This window comes from Alosa sapidissima, chromosome 11 (assembly GCF_018492685.1).
Source record: "Alosa sapidissima isolate fAloSap1 chromosome 11, fAloSap1.pri, whole genome shotgun sequence".
NCBI classification, from domain to species: domain Eukaryota; kingdom Metazoa; phylum Chordata; class Actinopteri; order Clupeiformes; family Clupeidae; genus Alosa; species Alosa sapidissima.
Window position 1 is genome coordinate 15,417,217 of NC_055967.1, and position 20,859 is coordinate 15,438,075.

General features: G+C 47.7%; 1 protein-coding gene across 5 annotated transcripts in view; it reads left to right on the top strand.

Annotated features, from left to right (window-relative positions):
• The window catches only part of itpr2 (inositol 1,4,5-trisphosphate receptor, type 2), an 86,392-nt gene that overhangs the window by 34,556 nt on the left and 30,977 nt on the right, over positions 1-20,859 (top strand). For all 5 annotated transcript variants that reach the window (XM_042111339.1, XM_042111342.1, XM_042111340.1 and 2 more), the window contains 5 exons: positions 14,794-14,917; positions 16,787-16,974; positions 17,374-17,557; positions 20,031-20,281; positions 20,562-20,762. In XM_042111339.1, coding sequence (XP_041967273.1) covers positions 14,794-14,917; positions 16,787-16,974; positions 17,374-17,557; positions 20,031-20,281; positions 20,562-20,762 — 948 coding nt within the window. The remainder of the gene's footprint in view (positions 1-14,793; positions 14,918-16,786; positions 16,975-17,373; positions 17,558-20,030; positions 20,282-20,561; positions 20,763-20,859) is intronic.

A 20,859-nucleotide genomic window follows, 5' to 3' on the forward strand; every position in this document is an offset into this window, starting at 1 on the left:
AGAAATAAAGTTGAGAAAGTTTGGGGGAGAGGGGGAAAAAAAGTCACCCCCGGACCAGACAGCCCCAGTGTTGTACCAGCACAGAAAAATGATGCCTCAACAGGCATGTATTATGCATCAGAGGTGCCATTACAGACATTTAAGCATCACAGCTCACACACACACACACACACACACACACACACACACACACACACACACACACACACACACACACACAGCTCGTCAACATCTGACTTTCTGCAGAGGTAGTTCAGTGAGCACTCTAAATGACTCTTCAATCCACCAGCTACAAACAGCCTAAATAACAGCAGTTAAAAGATTTAAGATAATCAGTGAAGACTTGTGAGTGTGTGTGTATGTGTGTTAGCGCGTGCACGTGCACAAATGTTTGTTTGTTTGTTTATCTTCCTCTTTCTGTCTCTCTCTCTTTCCTCTGTGTGTGTGTGTGTGTGCGTGCAAGCGTGCGCGTGTGTGTTGTGTGTGTGTGTGTGTGTGTGTTTATTCCGTTTCCTCTGCCGGGCGCTGTGTGCTGCTTGCCCTGTGAGGGGAGCTGCAGACTGAGGCAGACGTCTGCCACAGCGCCGCAGCCAGCCAGCAGAGCCGAGCAGAGGTTGGTGGCTCCCCCTGGGGCACTCAAGAGTGTGGGAGGGAGAGAGAGAGAGAGAGAGAGAGAGGGAGAGAGAGAGAGAGAGAGGGAAGGAGGGAGGGAGGGAGGGAGCATGTGAGGAGCCATGTGAGCGAGGGAAAAAGCGTGGCGTGCCTGCGGAGCGAGGGATTGGCGGGGAGCAGCCTCTGCTGAGCGCATGAGGAGACGGCCGGGGGGGGGGAGGGGGTGGTGCGGCGGCGCTTACGTAACGAGCCGCAGTGTCTGAGCCAGCCTCACGTGGCTCATCACGTTCTCTCCCTCTCTCTCTCACTCACACACACACACACACACACTCGTGCACTCTGTCTCTCTCTAGCTCTCTCTTTCTCTCTTTCTCTCTGGCTGTCTTTATCAAACTCTCACACAAACATGTGCTTTATTTTATACTGCCCTTCTTTCTCTTTATTCTTTTTCTATCTCTTTTGTTCTACTATTTCTTGACTTTGACTTTTAGTTTCACTCCTTCACTACTGTTTCTCTTTCTGTTTGTCTGTCTGTCTGTCTGTCCATCTCTCTCTCTCTCTCTCTCTCTCTCTCTCTCTCTCTCTCTCCTCTCTCTCTCTCTCTCTCTTCTCTCTCTCTCTCTCTCTCTCTCTCTCTCTGTCTGCCTGTATGTCTTCCTCACCACATGTTACCACTGAAAACACTGTCTTTCCCTGTTGTGTTACTTTGTAGCACCTTTTCTTTCTCTCCATCTCTCTCTCTCTCCCTCTCTATTTTCTCCCCCCTCTCCCCCTCCTCTCCTCCTCCTCTCCTCCTCCTGTCCTTTTCTCCCCGGTCGGGTTGTCAGGGCCCCTGTGGAGAAATTCTGCGGTTGCCAGGCAGCGGCGGGCTGTGACTCATGCCTCCCGTGCTGTAATTGGCACGGGCAGCCTCCCCAGCACTGTCCAGCTACTGCCCAGCGCAACAGGTCAACACGGGGGGCTGGGGCCGCTTGGCCAGGGGCTGGGTTAGAGAGAGAGGCACACATTTGATTCGTATCTCCAGGGGTTTAATTGCTTATGGGGGGGGCGGGTGGATTAGATATACCAGTGTGGGCATAGAGCAAGCTAGGCTTCTGCAGGCTAAGGAAGCATTGGAGGAACTTTTGTGTGATGGCTAGAGAAAGCTTTTATTTCGAAAAATAAGAGGTCATGTTAGTAAGGTGCTCAGTGTTGTGTAAGAGGGTTCAAATTTGTGAGACGGAACCAACAGAAATGCTTGGAATTGGACAAGGTGCACAGTAGTGCATTGGTCACTGCGGTTGGGCACAAATGGCAGGGATTGCGTTTGAATGGGCCTGCGACAGAGAGCTTTAAAGCGGTTAGGGCCTAGTAGTAGTGTACGCAGGGGTAAGCTTAATCCTGTTGAGTCTGTGAGAGAGGTTGAACGAGTTAGCTTGCTAGATGTGTTGGCTGTCTGAGCTGTGGCACCAGGGAACTCAACCTGGGAATCAAAAGTCAAGTAAGGACGTGTGTGTGTGTGTGTGTGTGTGTGTGTGTGTGTTTGGTGCCAACTCTGCTTAGAGGGTGACCTCCGGTAGCGCATAGGGCTGAGGAGGCTTCTCTGCATGTGATCTCACGTGTAGTCAGGTGTACGAAGGGTGCGGCCCAGGAAATGGTTAAACACCACAGACAGGTGTGTGCCAGGATTCGGTGTCAGGCTTGTATCTAGGGGCAGGTGCACTACTGCATGTTTATGTGTGGGTGTGTGTGTGTGTGAGTGTGCTTGTGAAAGGCCGCTGGAATACTGCCACTACGGCTCAGTTTCCCTTGCTTACTAAAAGCAAGTCGGAGGGTTTGCAAACCGTGTCAGGCCTTTGTGGACACGCGGGCAGGCAAGCAAGCACAAATCTCTTCTTGGCCTCAGGGAAGGTCTGCTGCTTTTTACAGTTAAGCACCTCTGAAAACATGTTTTTGAAAAGTGTATGTTAAAAAAAAAATTGATTTAAACAAAAACGAAAAAAACCTCGCAGTCAGCAGTGTTGAAATTTCACTCAAGGTGCTGGAATGGCAGCATTAGAAATACACCCCCTCACACAATCCTCTCTCTCCCCAGCGTATCCTCCAACCATACGACAGCTTGACTAGGGCGTGTGTGTGTGTTTCTTTGTATATGTGTGTGTCCGCAATGTCTCAGAGTCAGGTCTTACCCTTCGCTTGAACTGTCTCACGTTTTCCTGGTGTGTGTGTGTGTTTTCTGTGTGTGTATGTGTGTATGTGTGTGTGTGTATAAACAGACCTCTGCTGTTTGTTGACAAAAGAAAACCCTATTATGTAATGTAATGTTCTCCCTCCCTCTTTCCCTTCATCTCTCTCTATCTCTCTCTCTCTTTCTTTCTTTCTCCCTCCCTCCCTCCCTCTCTCTCACTCCGCCAGCCAAGTTTCACACTCGTCGCTTCAGGCAAAGCAGCTTTACAGATTACCAGCCCCTCACCGTTAAGCCTGTCCCACACATGCCGCCTTGCACACACACACGCCACCTTACACACACACACGTACACTCATGCACACACATGTACACACATATGCTGACATACACATACACATGCACATGTTCTCTGACACATACACACACACACACACACACACACACACACACACACACACACAGACATACACACACAATCACATGTGATGTATAACACACTCATGGAAAAATAACATGCCACTTTAGACATATTCTCTGTCTACACACACACACACACACACACACACACACACACACACACACACACACACACACACACACACACACACACACACACACACACACACACACACACACACACACACACACAGACATACTCATTCACGCACACAGATGCTCATTACTGTTTTTTCTAGCACACACAGTCTGGCACGTCATAGCTGCTCACTCATCATCCAGTACAAAGGGGAACACACATACAGTGTGTCCAAGAGCACATGGAACTCTCCAGCTCAACACATGAGCTCTGTACATGTACATACACACACACACACACACACACACACACACACACACACACACACACACACACACACACACACACACACACACTGATCCCGTCAACTCTTTGTTGACCTCTTAGTTTCCCACAGTTGGTGTGATGGTACCATGACTCAACCCCCCCACCAACACACACACACCCACACACACACACACACACGCACACTACACTCATGGCCTCTGACCCCCCCCCCCCCCCCCCAAACACACACACACACACACACACACACACACACACACACACACAGCCAGTCCAGACTATTCAGAGCTCCCAGACCAGCTTTTGCTTTTAATCCTTTCAAGGCCAGCTGCTTACAAGTCTTACCTGAATGCCCGCGAGTCATTCATACCGGCAGGTCATTACGCAACCGACTAAGGCATGGAGCGAGACCCACTGCACCCAGCACGCCGCTTTAGAATAGATGGACACGCAGCCTCTCCACAGCATCCCGCCTCCCTCCCCTTCCCAAATAGAAATAGCTGCCTGTTAGCCTGTCTCTCATACCTGCTTTCCATATCATGGGCACTGCATTTGAGGAAAGCATTTGATGTCAGGCGTGTCTGTGTGTGTCTGTGTGTGTTTTGATGAGGATGTAAGCAAATGGGTTGGCCGAGGAGCAGAGGCTGATTAGGGAGAATGAGAAGGTTATGTGTGTTGTAGCTGGCGAGAGCGTCTGCCCCCTCCCCCATCCTCCCGACACGAGTCAGGTGTCCTCTGACTAGAGCGCTCGAGCCGTGTGGTCACCATGGCAATGCAAGGGCACATGTGGTGTGCGTGTGTGTGTGTGTGTGTGCACAAGAGAGAGAAAGCGTATGTATGTGTGTGTGTGGGCACGTGTGTGTGCTTTCCTGCTGTGTGTGTGTGTGAGTGGCAGCACAGCCCCCTGAGGGCCCCTCTTGTCCTGCTGCCGTGCGGTGCTGTGGAGCCACAGGTGTGCACACCAGACCCAGCACATGGACTGGACATACTGCAGCTGTCCATAGACCAAAGTCCATAGATCAAACCCCAGAGCTCCGGACCCAACCCAGCAGACCAGCCCTGCAGTGTGAAGCTGAACCCCTACGCATCATCTCCAATGTGCCACACTGATGACAGACCACTGCCGTCTTATTCCCTTTGCAGTTTAAGTGGAGCCCAAAACCTCTAACTGGTCTAAGCCCTGAATTTAAGAGCAACGTTGGTCATTTTGCAGTCGGAGCACAGTATCCCTCAGGAGACTCCCCAGTCCGAGCAGTCTCTCTCGCTCTCTCTCTCTCGCTCTCTCTCTTTCTCTCTTTCTCTCTCTCTCTCTTTCTCTCTCTCTCTCTCTCTCTCTCTCTCTCTCTCTGTCTGTCTTTCTGTCTCTCTCTCTGTCTCTCTCTGTCCCTCTCTGTCTTTCTCTCTCTCTCTCTCTCTCTCTCTCTCTCTCTGAGGTTGAAACACAGGTTAGCGCTGTCATGCTGTAGAGCACAGCTACTGTAGTCTCTGTGCTCCTGCATTATTTAATTGCACTGAGGATGCAGTCAATCACACCTGACTGTGCATAAGCCATGGTGTGTTGTTTTTAAAGTTGTTTTTGGGGGCCAAGCAGCGAAGCTGCGAAGGCCCCCATTGTGTTTGTTAGTTTTCTTATTATTATTCCTATGGCATGGGAGTCTATGGCAGCCCATAGAACCGTCTGGTGAAAAGTTGTGAAATTTGGCACACTAATTAGGCAAAGTGCCATGATTAATTTCACCAAGATTCAAGTCGGCACCTCGAGCGCTCTAGCGCCACCAACAGGCCAAAGTTGCACATGCTTTCATGCACGTAACTTCTGAACGATTGGCCTGATTTTGACAAATGAAGTACTGTTGGAATCCTTGGACCAAGTCGAGTTCAATGCACCCTATGACGTCAATTTCCGCCATGATGGATTTTCCGCCATTTTGGATTTTGTCAAAAACCTTTAAAAAGTTTCACGCCTCACATAGTTTGTCCGATTTTCACGAAACATATGATATTCAGACCAAGCAGCACAAAATGTATCCCTTTTTCGTCTTCGGAACTAAAACCGTTCTCCCGTAACAGCCAATCGAAATTTGTGGCGAAGCCACCAAACAGGAAGTGAGCTCATATCTCCGCAACCATTTCATGTATCATAACCAAACTTAGTACGGGGACTCATAACCCCATCAGGAGGATGTTCAAAAACTTTGGTGACCTTTCACCTCTAGGGGGCGCTGCAATTAGGAAAAATGTGTTTTGGCCTGTAGCTGCTGTTGTGTTTGGAATTAAAATGTACTAGTAGGGTATGTTAATACTGTTGAAGGTCCATAGGCTGACCCAAGCCAAATTGTGATGCCATCGTAATTGATTCGGCCACCATATTGGATTTAATCAAAAACACCTAAAAGTTTTCACAGGTCACAAAGTTTGTCCGATTTTCACTAAACTTGGTGCAGATGATCTTCAGACCAATCCTCAAAAAAGTTATCCCTTTTTGTCTTCAAATCTAAAACCGTTCGCCCATAACAGCCAATTAAAATTGTCGTCAAAGCCGCCAAACAGGAAGTGAAGTGATCTCTCAGCAAGGTTTTCTCGTGTCAAGACTAAACTTACTACATGTGCTCAGGACCCAATTAGGAGGAGGCTCAAGAAATCAGGTACATTTTGACCACAGTGTGGCGCTATAATCACAGGAAGTAGGCTCATATCTCAGCAATGCTTACACATATTGAAACCAAACTTGGTACATGGACTTGAGACCCCATCCTGAAGATGCACAATAAATGTTGAGTCTTTTGACCACTAGGTGGCCGCTATAATCACAGGAAGTAGTGTCATATCTCAGCAATGCTTTCACATATAGAAACCAAACTTGGTATATGGACTTGGGACCCCATCCTGAGGACACACAATACATTTGGTGACCTTCGTCCACTAGGGGGGCGCTAGAGATACAGGAAATTAGCTCATATCTCAGCAACGCCTTTACGTATCGAAACCAAACTTGGTATATGGACTCGGGACCCGATCCTGAGGACGCACAATACATTTGGCGTACTTTGTCCACTAGGGGCGCTATAATTAGGAAGACTTTTTCGTATCGACACCAAACTTGGTACGTTGATTCGTGAACACATCCTAAGGACCCACATTTAATTTGGTGTGCTTTGACGACTAGGGGTGCTATAATTATCAACACTTTCACCGATTTAAACCAAACTTGGTATGTGGATTTAGGAGTACATCTTGAGGATGCACAATTAATTTGGTGACCTTCAAATCCAGTCCAGTCCAATCCAATGAAGTCCAATCCAATCCAATCTAACACAACACAGTCAAGTCCAGTCCAATCCAATCCAATCCCAACTCCTGCTTAACTGCTTGGCCCCCTCATTGCTGCTTGCAGCTATATTTTTGTTTCTGTTTTCTGTGCAAATCTGCCATCTGGCCACAGTGTGTGTGTGTGTGTGTGTGTGTGTGCTTGTGTGTGAATGATATGGTAGTTTTGTGTACTATAGTGTATGCATTGTGCATGAGCAACAAAAGAACAAGACTAAGCGTGCAGAGACACATGCACACAGTCAGACACACACACACACAGAGCGCAATAACGAGGTTAGTGAATCACATGTGCCACTTCCGACATGACACAGCAGGCAGTGGGCTCAGGCATTTGCTGTGGGATTGCTGTGGGCCCGGAGGAAGCCTACAAAATGCCTGCTTGTGTGTTCAGGGCTGTTTGTCTTGGATGGATGCTGCCAGAAAATCAACAGGACCTGGGATTGCTCTCACGCGCCACATGCTAATTTGTTTTTCTTTTCTTTTTTTTCCCCCTCTTTTCGCCTGGCCATGGGGTGAGGAGGGGGGCGATGAGGTTTACAAGCCGGAGCCAATAAGCTGCAGTCAGGCCACTGGGCTGGGCTGGTGTTTATCGGAATTCTGACAGAGCCTTCCAGAAAGTTTCCTCCAGTGAAAAAGTCAACTGACTGTTGACTGTGTCGGTCAAGATTGAGAAAGGAGAAATAAGAGTGGAATGGAGAGAGTATGGTCTCCATGTGGAGAAATGCAGAGAGACAGCTATAAGGGAAGAAGGAGAGGGAGGTAGAGAGATTGATTAAAATGGACATGGTAATTGGAATGGTGCGTGTTGGGGAAAGGGAGTTGTTGTGAAATGAATCACTCTGTGCAGGCTATGTTTCATATTTCTGCAAGCTCTTCGGTGTACCCCATGTACATCTTGGTGTCCTCCACAGATGACACACACACACACACACACACACACACACACACACACACACAAAGACAGAGAGTGTGAGAAACAGACACACACATGAGATTCAGCTTGAAGTGTCCTCCGCTGTCATTAAAAACTACTATCCCAAAGAGCAGCAGGTGGTCTGTGAGGAGCACAATGCGAGGAGCTATTTGTGGTAAATGGGCAAAGTGAGGAGAGAATGGCGAGCAGTGAGAGGCAGGGTGTTATGCACCCCTCTCCAGCACCACAGGCCTGCTTTCACACACACTCCCACTCCACGCTCCATCTCCCCCCTCACTCTTGGCCATGTGTGTTCTACACGGCTGCTGGACCAAGCAGGCTTGAAGGACTACCACTGCTCTCAGAGAACAAAAGGAGAGCAAGACTGAGTGGGAGTCGTTGTGTACAAGACATCCTGTATATTTGCTTGCACTCGGACTTGGACATCTCAAAGCCCTTGGATTATTTTTGTCCGTAAGACACATTTGCTGTGTTGAGAACAAAAAAGCAGCTGTTGTTACTGAGGTGGCTGAGGTGGTGCTGATGGGGCTCGTGGAGCAACCTGTTATGAACACAGCCACTGACATGGCTTCCCCAGAGGCTGTGGAGGCTGATGGCAGGCTGACCGCAGCGCTCATAAGGCCCTCATGTACTGTGAAACATACTCATACTGTGGAACGTTCCAGATATCAGAGCACATAGGCCCTCGTGTACTGTGAAACATACTCATACTGTGGAACGTTCCAGATATCAGAGCACATAGGCCCTCGTGTACTGTGAAACATACTCATACTGTGGAACGTTCCAGATATCAGCGCACATAGGCCCTCGTGTACTGTGAAACATACTTTTTTAGGTTATTTAGCTGGTGATAATCTGACACGTGATTGAAGATTGGTGGACAACCATTGTAACTTCTGTCACACGGTCTAGACGTTCTTTCAATTGAAAGGGCAGCAAACCGTTTCAGATCAAGGCAGAAGTTACAGTATCCTCATTTTCTTATTTCCACCATCTTCTGTCTGGTGTGTGGGAGGCAGAGATTCCTGAGGGTGTAGACTCTGTTTCACTTTTCTTCTGTTGCCATAGGCTTGCTGTCATGGATGTGACACCTAACATTCACTAGAGTTACCTGAAATGACATTTACCGTTAACGGCTCTGGGCTGTACAAATGAAACCGACCAGAGTTTAGTCAGAGTGAAGGAAGCCGTGCGTGAAGGTGAGAAACCTCGAGTATCGAGTTTGGACCAGAAGAAGCATTCAGGAGACGGACAATGAGACCATAGAAGACTGAGGGAGAGGACATGACCGTAGAGGGGGGGACAGTGAGAGAATGGAGCAGCAGACAGTAGCACAGAGCCATGACTGAGGCAGGAAGTGGGCACTGATCGTGCGAGCGCTGACTGTTACATAAGCTGCACCCGTCAGCATGGAACTTGTGGCGCTTCGCGTCGCAATGGCACTTGTGCTCACACGCCAAGATGAGGTCACCGGAGGAATCGATCCCCCATCACACACCCCCGCCCTCTCTGTCTCTTTTGTAAACCGTCATAGCCTGAGGGCAAAAGCACACACATCTTAAAACATCTAACAAACATCAGAACCTGCTACCGCTGAATGGAAATTTGACTCTGCTATGTTTACCGTGAAGCTCAACCGTGAACGTGAGGGGCGGTGGTAGTGTAGTGGTTAAGGAGCTGGGCTAGCGTGCAGTAGCCTGAAAGTGTCGGTTCAATTCCCGGCTTCCACCGTTGTGCCCTTGAGCAAGGCACTTAACCCCAAGTTGCTCCGGGGAAAATGTGATCCCTTGTAATATAGCTGACATATGTAAGTCACTTCGGTCAAGAAGTGTCTGCTAAATGTAATGTAATGTAATGTAATGTGAACCTGTGTGCTCTAAGGATTCTGGTCTATTCGCTCATCACTGCAGTGAGGTTCACTTTGTTCACCATGGGCACACTGCGAGAGAAACGCTGCCTCTCCTCACAAGGCCTGTTCCAAGTGGAGCTTGTTTGCCACCGGCTATTTTAAGTGACCACAGCAGACCTTCTTGAGCAGCTGATGATCACTCTGAAGCGTGTGGTCGTGTCCGTGCTTATGACCAGTTAGGTAGTGGTCATGGGTGAGAGACCGCTACATGCATGATGATCATGTAAATGTATTCTACAACACTTCTTACATCCATGTGGTTTTATTACGCTCCACACGTGTGCTATGTAGGGGATAGTGTATTGTCCATCGGCCAATATCAGAAAATAAGTCCTGACATGTAGGCCGAAGAGAATTGCTGGTCTTGCTTCACCCCTAAGGGGCCGGTGATGGAGAGACCGGTGGACAAGACGACATCCTGCTTGGTATACGGCTACATGACAAAACGAGAAAAGTAACTTCACATAATATGTCTTTTACAATTATTTTTGTGAAATAGTCTGTCACACAGATAGAACTTGAAAGCAACATATTACCTGCTGATTTTTAATGAAGTTTCAGTGTGATACTGTAAGTGAACGGATGTTGCGGAACGTTAATCAGAAGCACAGAACTGGTTGTCCTTAGCAGTGGTCATTCATTTTAGACTGCTATCATATGTCTGACGTCGGAATATTGGGCCCATTCAAAGTCAGTGGAACATTCTGCAGCTTTCTGAGGAGCCATATAATTAAACTTGACACGCACCTCAAAGGGGTTGTGTGTCTCAGGTCTTTGTCTGCTCTAGTTCTTCTAATACAGAACTGATCTGTACTGGCCTCTGTTTGGAGAACGTCTTGCACAGTAGCTAAATAGCTCATTGTGTGGATTTCTGACTGCTGATACTGTACTCCATGTTTTTTTCTTCTCCAAAAAAGTTAGACATAAGTGAAAGTTGGAACTGGGAGGGGTTTTTTTTTTTGGGGGGGGGGGGGGGGGGTGGGTCTGCAATGGTCTGACATGTGACCTGGGTCCTCAGGGCAAGAGTGTTGTTCCCCTCCAGGCTCCCAGACAGAGTGCGGCTGGGGTGTCCAGGCAGCGCGGCCAGACGGAGCAGAGGGGGCCTCGGGGCTCAGTGTTGGGGGTGTAGGTGCTGTTTGGGCGGGATGGTGGTGGTGGTGCGTGTCCGCGATGGAGTCTCGGACAGCCCAGCCGCAGTGTGTCGTGCCTGTGCACATTTTAAACAGGGGCCACTGCCTGCCTGCCTGTCTGTGCTAGTGGGCTGCCTGCCTCCCGCATCTTCCTCCCTGTTCTCTCATTCTCTCTTTCCCTCTTTCTCTCTCTCTCTCTCTGTCTCTCTCTCTTTCTCTCTACCTCTCCGTCCTTACATCACCTGAGTGGATATTTTTTTCTCTTTTTTTTGCACTGCACCAGACAGATGAGTCAGGCTGCCAATGCCACCTCTCTCTCTCTTTCTTTCTCTCTTTCTTTCTCTCTCTCTCTCTGTCTCTCTCTCTCTCTCTCTCTCTCTCTGTCTCTCTGTCTCTCTGTCTCAATCTCTCTCTCTCTCACTGTCTTTCTTTACCATTCCTGAAATGCATTGCAGAAGTGTGTGTGGCAGACTGTGACTTGGCAGCCTAGAGAGACAGGGACTGAGAGCTGCCAGAGAAACAGCCCCCTAGACTGATTTGACTGACTTGACTGACTGAGTCTGTGTGTGTGTGTGTGTGTGTGTGTGTGTGTGTGTCCGTCCCAGAGGCTTTGTGTGCACACGTGTCTGGATGCGTGTATCTGTGTTTGGGTTTTGTGTGTGTGTTCTGTTGTTGTGCTCTGTTGTTAAATAAGGGGGAAGTCAACACTTTTGGTAGTCAACTCAATCAGCAGTCTTGAGTAGCCTGGAGACACTTGTCAAAAAAACTTTTTGTAAAAAGATTTGAGAAATCCAATACTTTCATATTGTTGTTCTGTGCGTGCCTACTGTGTGTGTGTGCGTGTGTGTGCGCACTAGATGATTGGATGGGAGTGATGGAGGAGTGTTAGGTCTGAGATGGGAGTTAATTGGCTGACGACTCACCTGCTGTGTGTGTGTGTGTGTTTTGGTGTGTGTGTGTGTCAGAGAGAGAAAGAGAGAGAGTCTGGGCCTCTGGGCACAGCCAGACACTGCAGGCAGACAGGCGTCTGCACTGACTGCTGATGAAGTGTTTACTGAGAAAGCGGGAACATCAGCTGCACGTGCTCCTCAGAGAGAGAGAGAGAGAGAGAGAGAGAGAAGGAAGGAAGGGAGGGAGGGAGGGAGAGAGAAAGGGAGGGAGAGAGAGAGACAGTGCAAGAGAGATAGAGGCTGTTTTTGTTTCAGTGTTGTAGTTGAGCAAGCTGCTTTAGCAGTTTGTTTTTCCCCTCAGTTTGTGTCAGGCTTGCCAGGCTCATGTGCTTTTGCGGTTTTCCATGGAGACTGTGTTGTTGTGTTGTGTTGTGTTGTGTTGTGGGTGTGTGTACTGCTGAGATCGGGTGATATGAAGCCTATGAAGTGCATATGAAGACATATAATAGGGTCCTAAAGAAAGAGTGTGAGAGTGTGGAAAAGGAAGAGTGTGTGTGTGTGAGTGTGTGTGTGCGGTCGTGTGCGGTCATGCCCACACAGGAGAAGAGTGTGTGTGTGTGTGTGTGTGTGTGTGTGCTGTCATGCCCACACAGGAGAAGAGTGTGTGTGTGTGTGTGTGTGTGCTGTCATGCCCACACAGGAGAAGGTCGAGCGCCTGTCTCGCCTTAGTCTCCGTCCACCATGGCAGTTGCCATAGCAACGAGCAGACAATCCTCCCCGCCCGCCGCTGGTCTGAGGGGACAGTGAGGGGGCTGCATCCCTCTACAGGCACTTACACAACAGCACACTGAGGAGGGGGCCCACGCCACACACACACGGACACACAAACACACACACACATACAGACACAGACACAGAGGCACTCACATATGGACACATGGATATATATACACACACACACACACACACACACACACACACACACACACACACACACACACACACATGGATTCACAGATACACACATGCATGGGAGAGAAAGAGGGGGGGGGTGCACTAAAGTTGGAGTGAAGATGAGAACACTTGGCGAGAGAGAGAGAGAGCAAGAGAGAGGAAGGAAGGAAGGAAGGAAGAGTGAGGGAGTGAGAGCAGCGGAAAGAAGTGATGGAGAGAACTATGGAGAGTAAACGAGAGACGGAGAGTGGGAGAGAAAGGGCAGAGAGAGAAAAAGAGAGGGAGAGTAGGAGGAGGAGGGAGGCTGCTGGCTGGACGTGCTTTATGTTTCAGCAGCCAGCCGCACATTATGCAATCAGGAGGGGGTGAGAGAAACCTGTTAACTTCAGTGCATCTCAAGACTACATACTGCAACTCTCCCCTGAGCCCCAAACTACAGTGTGTGTGTGTGTGTGTGTGTGTGTGTGTCTTTGTATCTGTGCTACCCTGTTCCCTCTCCCTCTGCCTGTCTTCCCTCGTGATCTCCAGGTGTTATGTAACTCACTCTCCCTCTCTTACTCACGCACGCACACACACACACACACACACACACACACACACACACACACACACACACACGTTTGTGCTCTCTGAGGGGGAGCTGTTTTGATGGCAGCCGTCTGGTTCCTACCTCCAGCTTTGATTCTTTCCTTCCCTCCTCCTAAAGGCTTTGCTGTTCTCTCCGAATAATTGGAGCAATTAAACCAGTTTATGCCGCTTATGTAAAAACTCCCCCATGTGAATATACTTATCAACTGACACACTTTAAAAAAAGACAGCCACTCTCTGCCACAGCTTTTGGGCTCTGCAGAGAAACCCACTGCACTGGATGCAGTTATTACGTTATCACTTTTTATAAGGCTGCAGAAGAGATTGTGTGTGTTTGTGTAGGTGTGCGTGTGTGTGTGTGTGCGTGTGTGCGTGCGTGCGTGCGTGCGTGCGTGCGTGCGTGCGTGCGTGCGTGCGTGCGTGTTCATGTATGAGTACAAGTAGTAAGGGTGTTATACTTTTGTCTGCAAATGATGCAATGAAGGCCAGCAGTGTCACTTCCCTGACTTATAGAAGCACAATGTCAATTTCAATACAATAATAATTTTAGTGTCAATACAACACTAGGGTTTTCTTTACTGGTACATGTATGTTGGGTATCATCTTTAAATGGATAATGATTGTGGATGGTCTTGAGGAGGACAGATGTGCATGCCTGTCATTCTCACTGCTGGCTGACTTGTGCACTTTGTGACTCCGTGGTCCAGGATGGAACACCCATGAAAATGTGAAATGAATGCTGTGATACTTTTCCTACATCATTAGTTATGACTGCAAAAGGTGCCAGTTCGTAAACTTTTATCAGTGTGAACTGGGCTGTTGCCAGTGTTGTTTTGGGGTATTTTTTTATCTTACTGGTTTCAAACAAAATGACATGCTGCTTTAAGTGTGTGTGAGTGTGTGTGTGTGTGTGTGTGTGAGTGTGAGTGTGTTGACTGCCAAACTTAAGAAACCAGCTAACTACTGCCGTTAACAGGGAAAGCACCCATTGTTTTTTAGCCTGCTTGCTAGAATGCCTGCCTCCCTTGTTTATGTTATAGATTCAAGTCCATTCTTGGTCCTTACAAACATATTGATCCTCTCACACTGGAGCTCAGAACTGCTGTGTTGACCCAGAGTGAGAATGATCAGTACTGTACTCACAGATAGTTCTGTTGGCTCTCATTACACTCCACGCTATGCTAAAACCCTGCAACTGTGTCCTCCATGTTTGACACAAATCCTGCCATGTGTTTTCTTGAGTAGCTCCGAGAGAAAAGAGAATGGGGGGGGGGGGGTGTAGACTAGCTTGCTTTAATTTGTTGCTTCGGGCTGTTCGTCGTCTCTCTTCAAGCTCAGACTCTGAGTGCTGCAGCCTGGCTGGTCCCTTCAGGCTCGCTATTTCTGGGTTAGTGGAGCCCGTGTCGGCTGGCAGAGGGTAAAGGCCATCCCCAAATCTTCTTCTGCTCTCCTCCCTCAGGGCACCGTGCTGAGGCGGATCCTCCTGACCCGCTACTTTGGGAACCAGCGCCTCCCCTCCATGTCCGGGGCACATCCGGGTACATCCAGCACATCCGGGGCCTTCAGCAAGTCATCCTCTGGAGGTGAGAGAGAGAGAGAGAGAGAGAGAGAGAGAGAGAGAGAGAGAGAGAGAGAGAGAGAGAGAGAGAGAGAGAGAGAGAGAGAGAGAGAGAGAGAGAGAGAGAGAGAGAGAGAGAGAGAGAGAGAGAGAGAGAGAGAGAGAGAGAGAGAGAGAGAGAGAGAGAGACAGAGAGAGACAGACAGAGAGAGAGAGACAGACAGAGAGAGAGAGACAGAGACTGAAAAAGAAGAGAGACTGATCGAAAGAGAGTAAGATCAGGTTATGGTTATGGATTTGGCAGACGCCTTTGTCCAAAGCGACACACAAATACAAAACAACATAATATTTAAAATTGAACAGGGAACAGATTAGAATGTTGGTCAAATATAATAAGGAGAATAGTAATAATAAACAACAATATCAATTCAATAGCCTAATAAAATAAGCAATGAAAATGAGGGGAAAAGCAACAATAAAACAATAATGTCCATTCAATCAATAATATAAAAACAATGACATGGTAAGACTACATTAAGGATAATATCAATAATAAACAATAATGTCAAATTAATCAACAGCCTAATGAAAATAAAACAATATTATACAAACCATAACACATAAGAAGCGCTTAAACAACTAAGTACATGTTGAACAGGAATGTCGGAAGGGTTCACTCTAAAAAATGTAGGGCAAATACTTTGATCTCCAATCAGATGTAACACTCAGTCACTTTATTTGTGTAAGCACTTGGTGTTTGTCTCCATCATAAGTTAATGTGAGTCATGTGTGAGACTAATGCCTCTAGCAGCAGCAGTGTATTTCGTTCTGCCTTCCCAGTGATTTCCCTGACTTAATGCATCTATTTGTTACATATGGCTTTTAACAGCTAAAAAGGCCCGGTGTGGGGCCAGCGAACTCTATTGATGGACTAAGTGTTCTGTCACTTTAGATTTTTGTCACTCTAATGTTCATGCACTGTAGAATGGTTCTATAGAAATTGATTCATCAAGCTTCATTAAATGCAATAGTCCATTTATCACTGCAAGGCAATGAGACTGTGTGTTTGCATTAGTTGAAATGTCAGCCATGCAGACAGTGACTGGGACAGAGAGACATCGATTCTGCCGTCTTGGGCATTCACCAGGGCCATTAAGAACGCGGCAAAGCAGAGTGGAGCGGTCCAAATGGACCTGTGACTGAGTGATGCCAGTGGTGGCGCTGAAAAAGCCCAGAGTGATGACCGGTGTGGTCTCTGAGACTGTAACAGTACTGCTCTGGTACCAGACCCCCCTGCTGGAGGTGGTGGGAGATGTTCCCTCTCCTGCAGTGACGCTCCATGCCAGTAGACCTTGACTGTAACTGAGGCATGTAATCAACCCCTTCAGGAGCGCAGGAAGAGTAGAGACATGTGTACAGGAGTTAGGGTCTCACCTGAAGGAGTGAGGAGAGTAGACCTCCAACAGCGGGGGGATTCTCGAGACGCCTCTCAGTCGTGTTGGTATGAGTCTCAGACTCCTGTTGATTCCTGTTGAGTTGTCTTGATTTAATAGTCTTGACTGCAACACTGGTCTTTGACAGGATAGCCACCCTTCTCTGTGCAGCAGGGCTCAACGTTAACTTTTAAAAGTGGTTGCCAGCTTGGCAATCAGGCATGAGGTTTTGGTTGCCAAAGCCAACCAAATCTGGTTGTCACTAGTAACAATTTGGTAGCCAAGGGCAACCGGGCAACCATTAATGTTGAGCCCTGGCAGATACATAACGTCAGTAATAGCTATGATAATGAATGAATGAATGAATGAATGAATGGTTGACATATGACATATGAGAGGTTGACATATACTGGATGGTAAGGGATGTGCAAGGATTGCTAGCAGGTGTCCTATGTCCACAGTGGGCTCTCCAGGCCAAGATCACGACAGGCCGGGCTTCAACGTACAGGACACCCAGTGCCTGCTGGACAAGGTGGGCGCCTCAGAGCTGGTCATCGACCTCATTGTCAGCACCAAGAATGACCGTGTGTTCCAGGAGAGCGTCCTACTGGGCATCTCACTACTCCGAGGAGGCAACACAGAGATACAGGTACAGTGGTGGGACAGACACATTACTAGGTGGGGTCTTCAGGCATATCCAAAATGTCTTTAAGCATATCCAAAACATCTTCGAGCATATCCAAAACGTCTTGAAAAGTTATGGTGAAGTGAACTTCGACTAATTATATAAATAAATCATAAATTGCAGCACTGATGCAGTACGGTTATTTGGTGGACCTTGGTGGACATTAAAGATTTATTTTATTCTATTCTACTCTAAAACTTAGTGTGTAAAAGTGTGTGCATCACAGTCAAATTATTTCTTTTATTAATTTGTCAAATCAGGTGATTTCTTTCTTCCCTCGTTAGAAATTCTGTTTGTTAGGTTGCGAAATTCATCAGTTATCACATTTTTCTTGTTTGTTTATTTCTTCTTTCCCCTGCTCAGGATTCCTTCTACAACCAGCTGTACAAGCAGAAAAAGTCTGAGCGCTTCTTCAAGGTGTTCTACGACCGCATGCGGCTGGCCCAGCAGGAGATCCGCGCCACCGTGTCGGTCAACACCTTCGAGCTGAGCAGCAGGAAGAGGGACGATGACGCAGAGGGCTCAGAGATCAGGCACAAGAAGCAGGGTGAGCCGCAGCAACCCATCCCGCTCCCTGCTTCTCTCTCTCTCTCTTTATCTATCTATCTATCTATCTATCTATCTCTCTCTCTCTCTCTCTTCTTCCCTCTGGCCTGACTGAGCTTAAGGCCTTGGGCTGGGGCGGGGTCGGTGTTGTGTTGTGTTGTGGAGCGGTGGGTCTGCACCCACCGCTCCCTTCCTCACATTCCTCCAGCTCCTTTGCTCTCAGTGGGGTTCGAGGGTGTGGGAAAAGACACAGCGGTTCGCTAGGAATGCGTAGGAACTGGGCCTGCATGTGCGAGGCTGATCCAAATGAACCGAGTCACACAAAAAAATCTGAGGGAATTAAGTGTCTATTTCTGTCTTACGGGGAAAAAAAGTCTTGCGTTTAAAAAAAGCCTGAGGAGGATGTGAAACAGGCGGCTCTGAGTGGCTGACTGGTGTCTAGAATCTAACGCCACTAACTAGTAATGCATACAGAAGTACAATTGATGGGGACGTACTGTATGTGTGCATCTGTTGGCTTTGAGAGAGGCTGTGTGTGTGTGTGTGTGTGTGTGTGTGTGTGGGTGAGAGAGATTGTGTGTGTGGGTGAGAGATTGTGTGTGTCTGTGTGTGTGTGTGTGGGTGAGAGAGATTGTGTGTGTGTGTGTGTGTGTGTGTGTGTGTGTGTGTGTGTGTGTGTGTGTGTGTGTGTGTGTGTGTGTGTGTGTGTGTGTGGGTGAGAGAGATTGTGTGTGTGTGTGTGCGCGCGCGCGCTTGTGTTTGTCAGTGGTTCAGCAGCTCCTCGCCCACTGCACGTGTCCCATGTCACAGATCATATGAGGGCCAGCATCAAAGGCCCATTGTGCAACAAGTGCTTGTTTACGAGAAGCGCTGGCCTGATGCAGGAGAAAAGAAAACCTCCCCAGTCTGTGTTTCTGCCTCTCACTAGGGGCCCAGCTAATGGGATATCTGAACTCGAGGTTGTATAAGGTCTTGATTGGCCCAGAAGTGGCCATTTAAAAATAAAGACAAGGCCAGTGCAAGTGATTGCAATGTCTGCTCTTGTTTTGTGGAGATGTGCTACAGTGTGTATCAGAATATGCCATCTCATCCTGGGAAGATACTGCTATGGTTACCATACAACAATAAAATGGAGGACTAGACTGGGAAAAACATTTCCCAGAGAGATTTTAAATGGAGACTGAAGTAGGGCTTAATCCAGATTAATTAGTCAAGGCTAGTGTAACCTCTATTTAACTGATTGAACTGTAAGGTCATGAAAGTCTTACAGCGCCCCACTTGATTATCAGGAGAGAATCACTAGATAAACTTTAGTTGATCAAGAGATCCTACTGTGTGTATTAGAATGTACCATCTAACCATGGTCTGTTATGTGTTTGTTATGATTGCCATAGAACAACTAAATGGAGGACTAGATTAGGAAGAAAGGTTGGGCTTGATCCTGATTAGTTAGTCAGGCTAGTGTGACTTCTACTTAACTGATTCTGAACTGTAAGGCCCTGAAATAAAAGCTACAGTGTTACACTGGATTATCAGGCATTAAACAACACATAGACATTCATTGAGCATGAGATACTTCTGTTACACAGCAAACATACCTGAAATGCTGTTTTCTTGGAAATCATCTGAAAATGTTTTCTTGGAAATCAACATTGCTCCCTAAACTGAATCAGGATTCTCAGAAATCTGGATAAGCACTCCCTGTGATTCGTATGAGGGAAAGGCTGATAGAATCTGATGGCTGCATATCTAATATGCTGGAAAATGTTGCTGCTTGAATTGTGCCACAAAAATATTGTATGTATGTACAGCTTGTACAGCCAAATCATGATATTTGCCTACTATTATATGACCTGTCAACTGTGATAATTCATCGCACTGAAATAGAAATACGCCCCATGATTTGTAGGGAAACCCCTCATTGAGATTTTCAGTTTCATAGAATCAGTGGCGGTTACAACTTCAAGATCTCAAAATTAGTTACGTTGAAATACTTAGATGATTGCCAAACAAAGACCACCAGCAGCCTTAGTCCAAATAGTCAGTTTCCACTGCATAAAGCTGCATTCTTATACGTTTAATGGCTTAGTTACTTCTATTGGATTGCTTATCTTTGATCTTGCTATCTGATTCTGGATGTTTGTTGCACTCTTATTGTCCGTGTGCTGTTTAGCACTCTTGGTTCTGCCCTGTTCTTGGTTTCTTCTCCCCAACACTTAACTGAGAATAGAATATATCTGCCACTACTTTAGTCCATGATTCAGAAAGTATAGTTCATAGCAACAATTATTCTCAATCTAGGAAAGAAAAAAAGTTTTGTCTCTTAAATTTTCTCTCTTATCTTCCTCCGTTCTTTTTTTCTCATTTCTTTCTCTCTCTCTCATCTCTCTCGCTATCTCTCTCTCTCTCTCTCTCTCTCTCTCTCTCTTTGCTCTCGCTCACACACTCACATACTCCCCACCCTACCCCCACAGGGAGCGACTCTCTCCATCTGAAGGAGGACATGCGGGGGCAGCTCAAAGAGGCCTCCTCGGCCACCTCCAAGGCCTACAGCACCATCCGTAAGGAGCTGGACTCGGAGCTGGAGATGGTGGGCTCGAGCGGGGACGCCTCGGACCTGGAGGAGGAGATAGAGGAGACTCAGATGAGCGCGCCCATCACCATCATGAAGCCCATTCTGCGCTTCCTCCAGCTGCTCTGTGAGAACCACAACAGGAACCTGCAGGTCAGCACCTCCACTGGCACATCCCTGTGCTGTACTGCTTGTGGTCATTCAGTTGTATGGCCTGAGCCAATTCATGTTTAAATGATCATGTTATGCAAACAGTTGGATGGACAGGATGTATTTAAATAAGAGAAGTGTCTCATATAATTTCATGTCAGTATTTAAACTGAAGAATCTTGTCTTGTCAGGATGACTGCGATGACGGTCATGGTAGAGTAGAAATAGTCCAATGTTCTACTGATGCGAGTGGCTTTCTCTTGTGTTCCTTAATGACCCACAGAACTTCCTGCGCAACCAAAACAACAAGACCAACTACAACCTGGTGTGCGAGACACTGCAGTTCCTAGACTGCATCTGCGGCAGCACCACGGGCGGCCTGGGCCTGCTGGGCCTCTACATCAACCAGAGGAACGTGGACCTGGTCATCCAGACGCTAGAGACCATCACCGAGTACTGCCAAGGGCCCTGCCACGAGAACCAGGTGCAGGGTCCACTCCTCCGCTCTCACTAAAACCCCCTTATCCACCTACCCGCCAAAACACCAGTCCTCTTCTCAGAGTTACGCTCTCAACAAACAC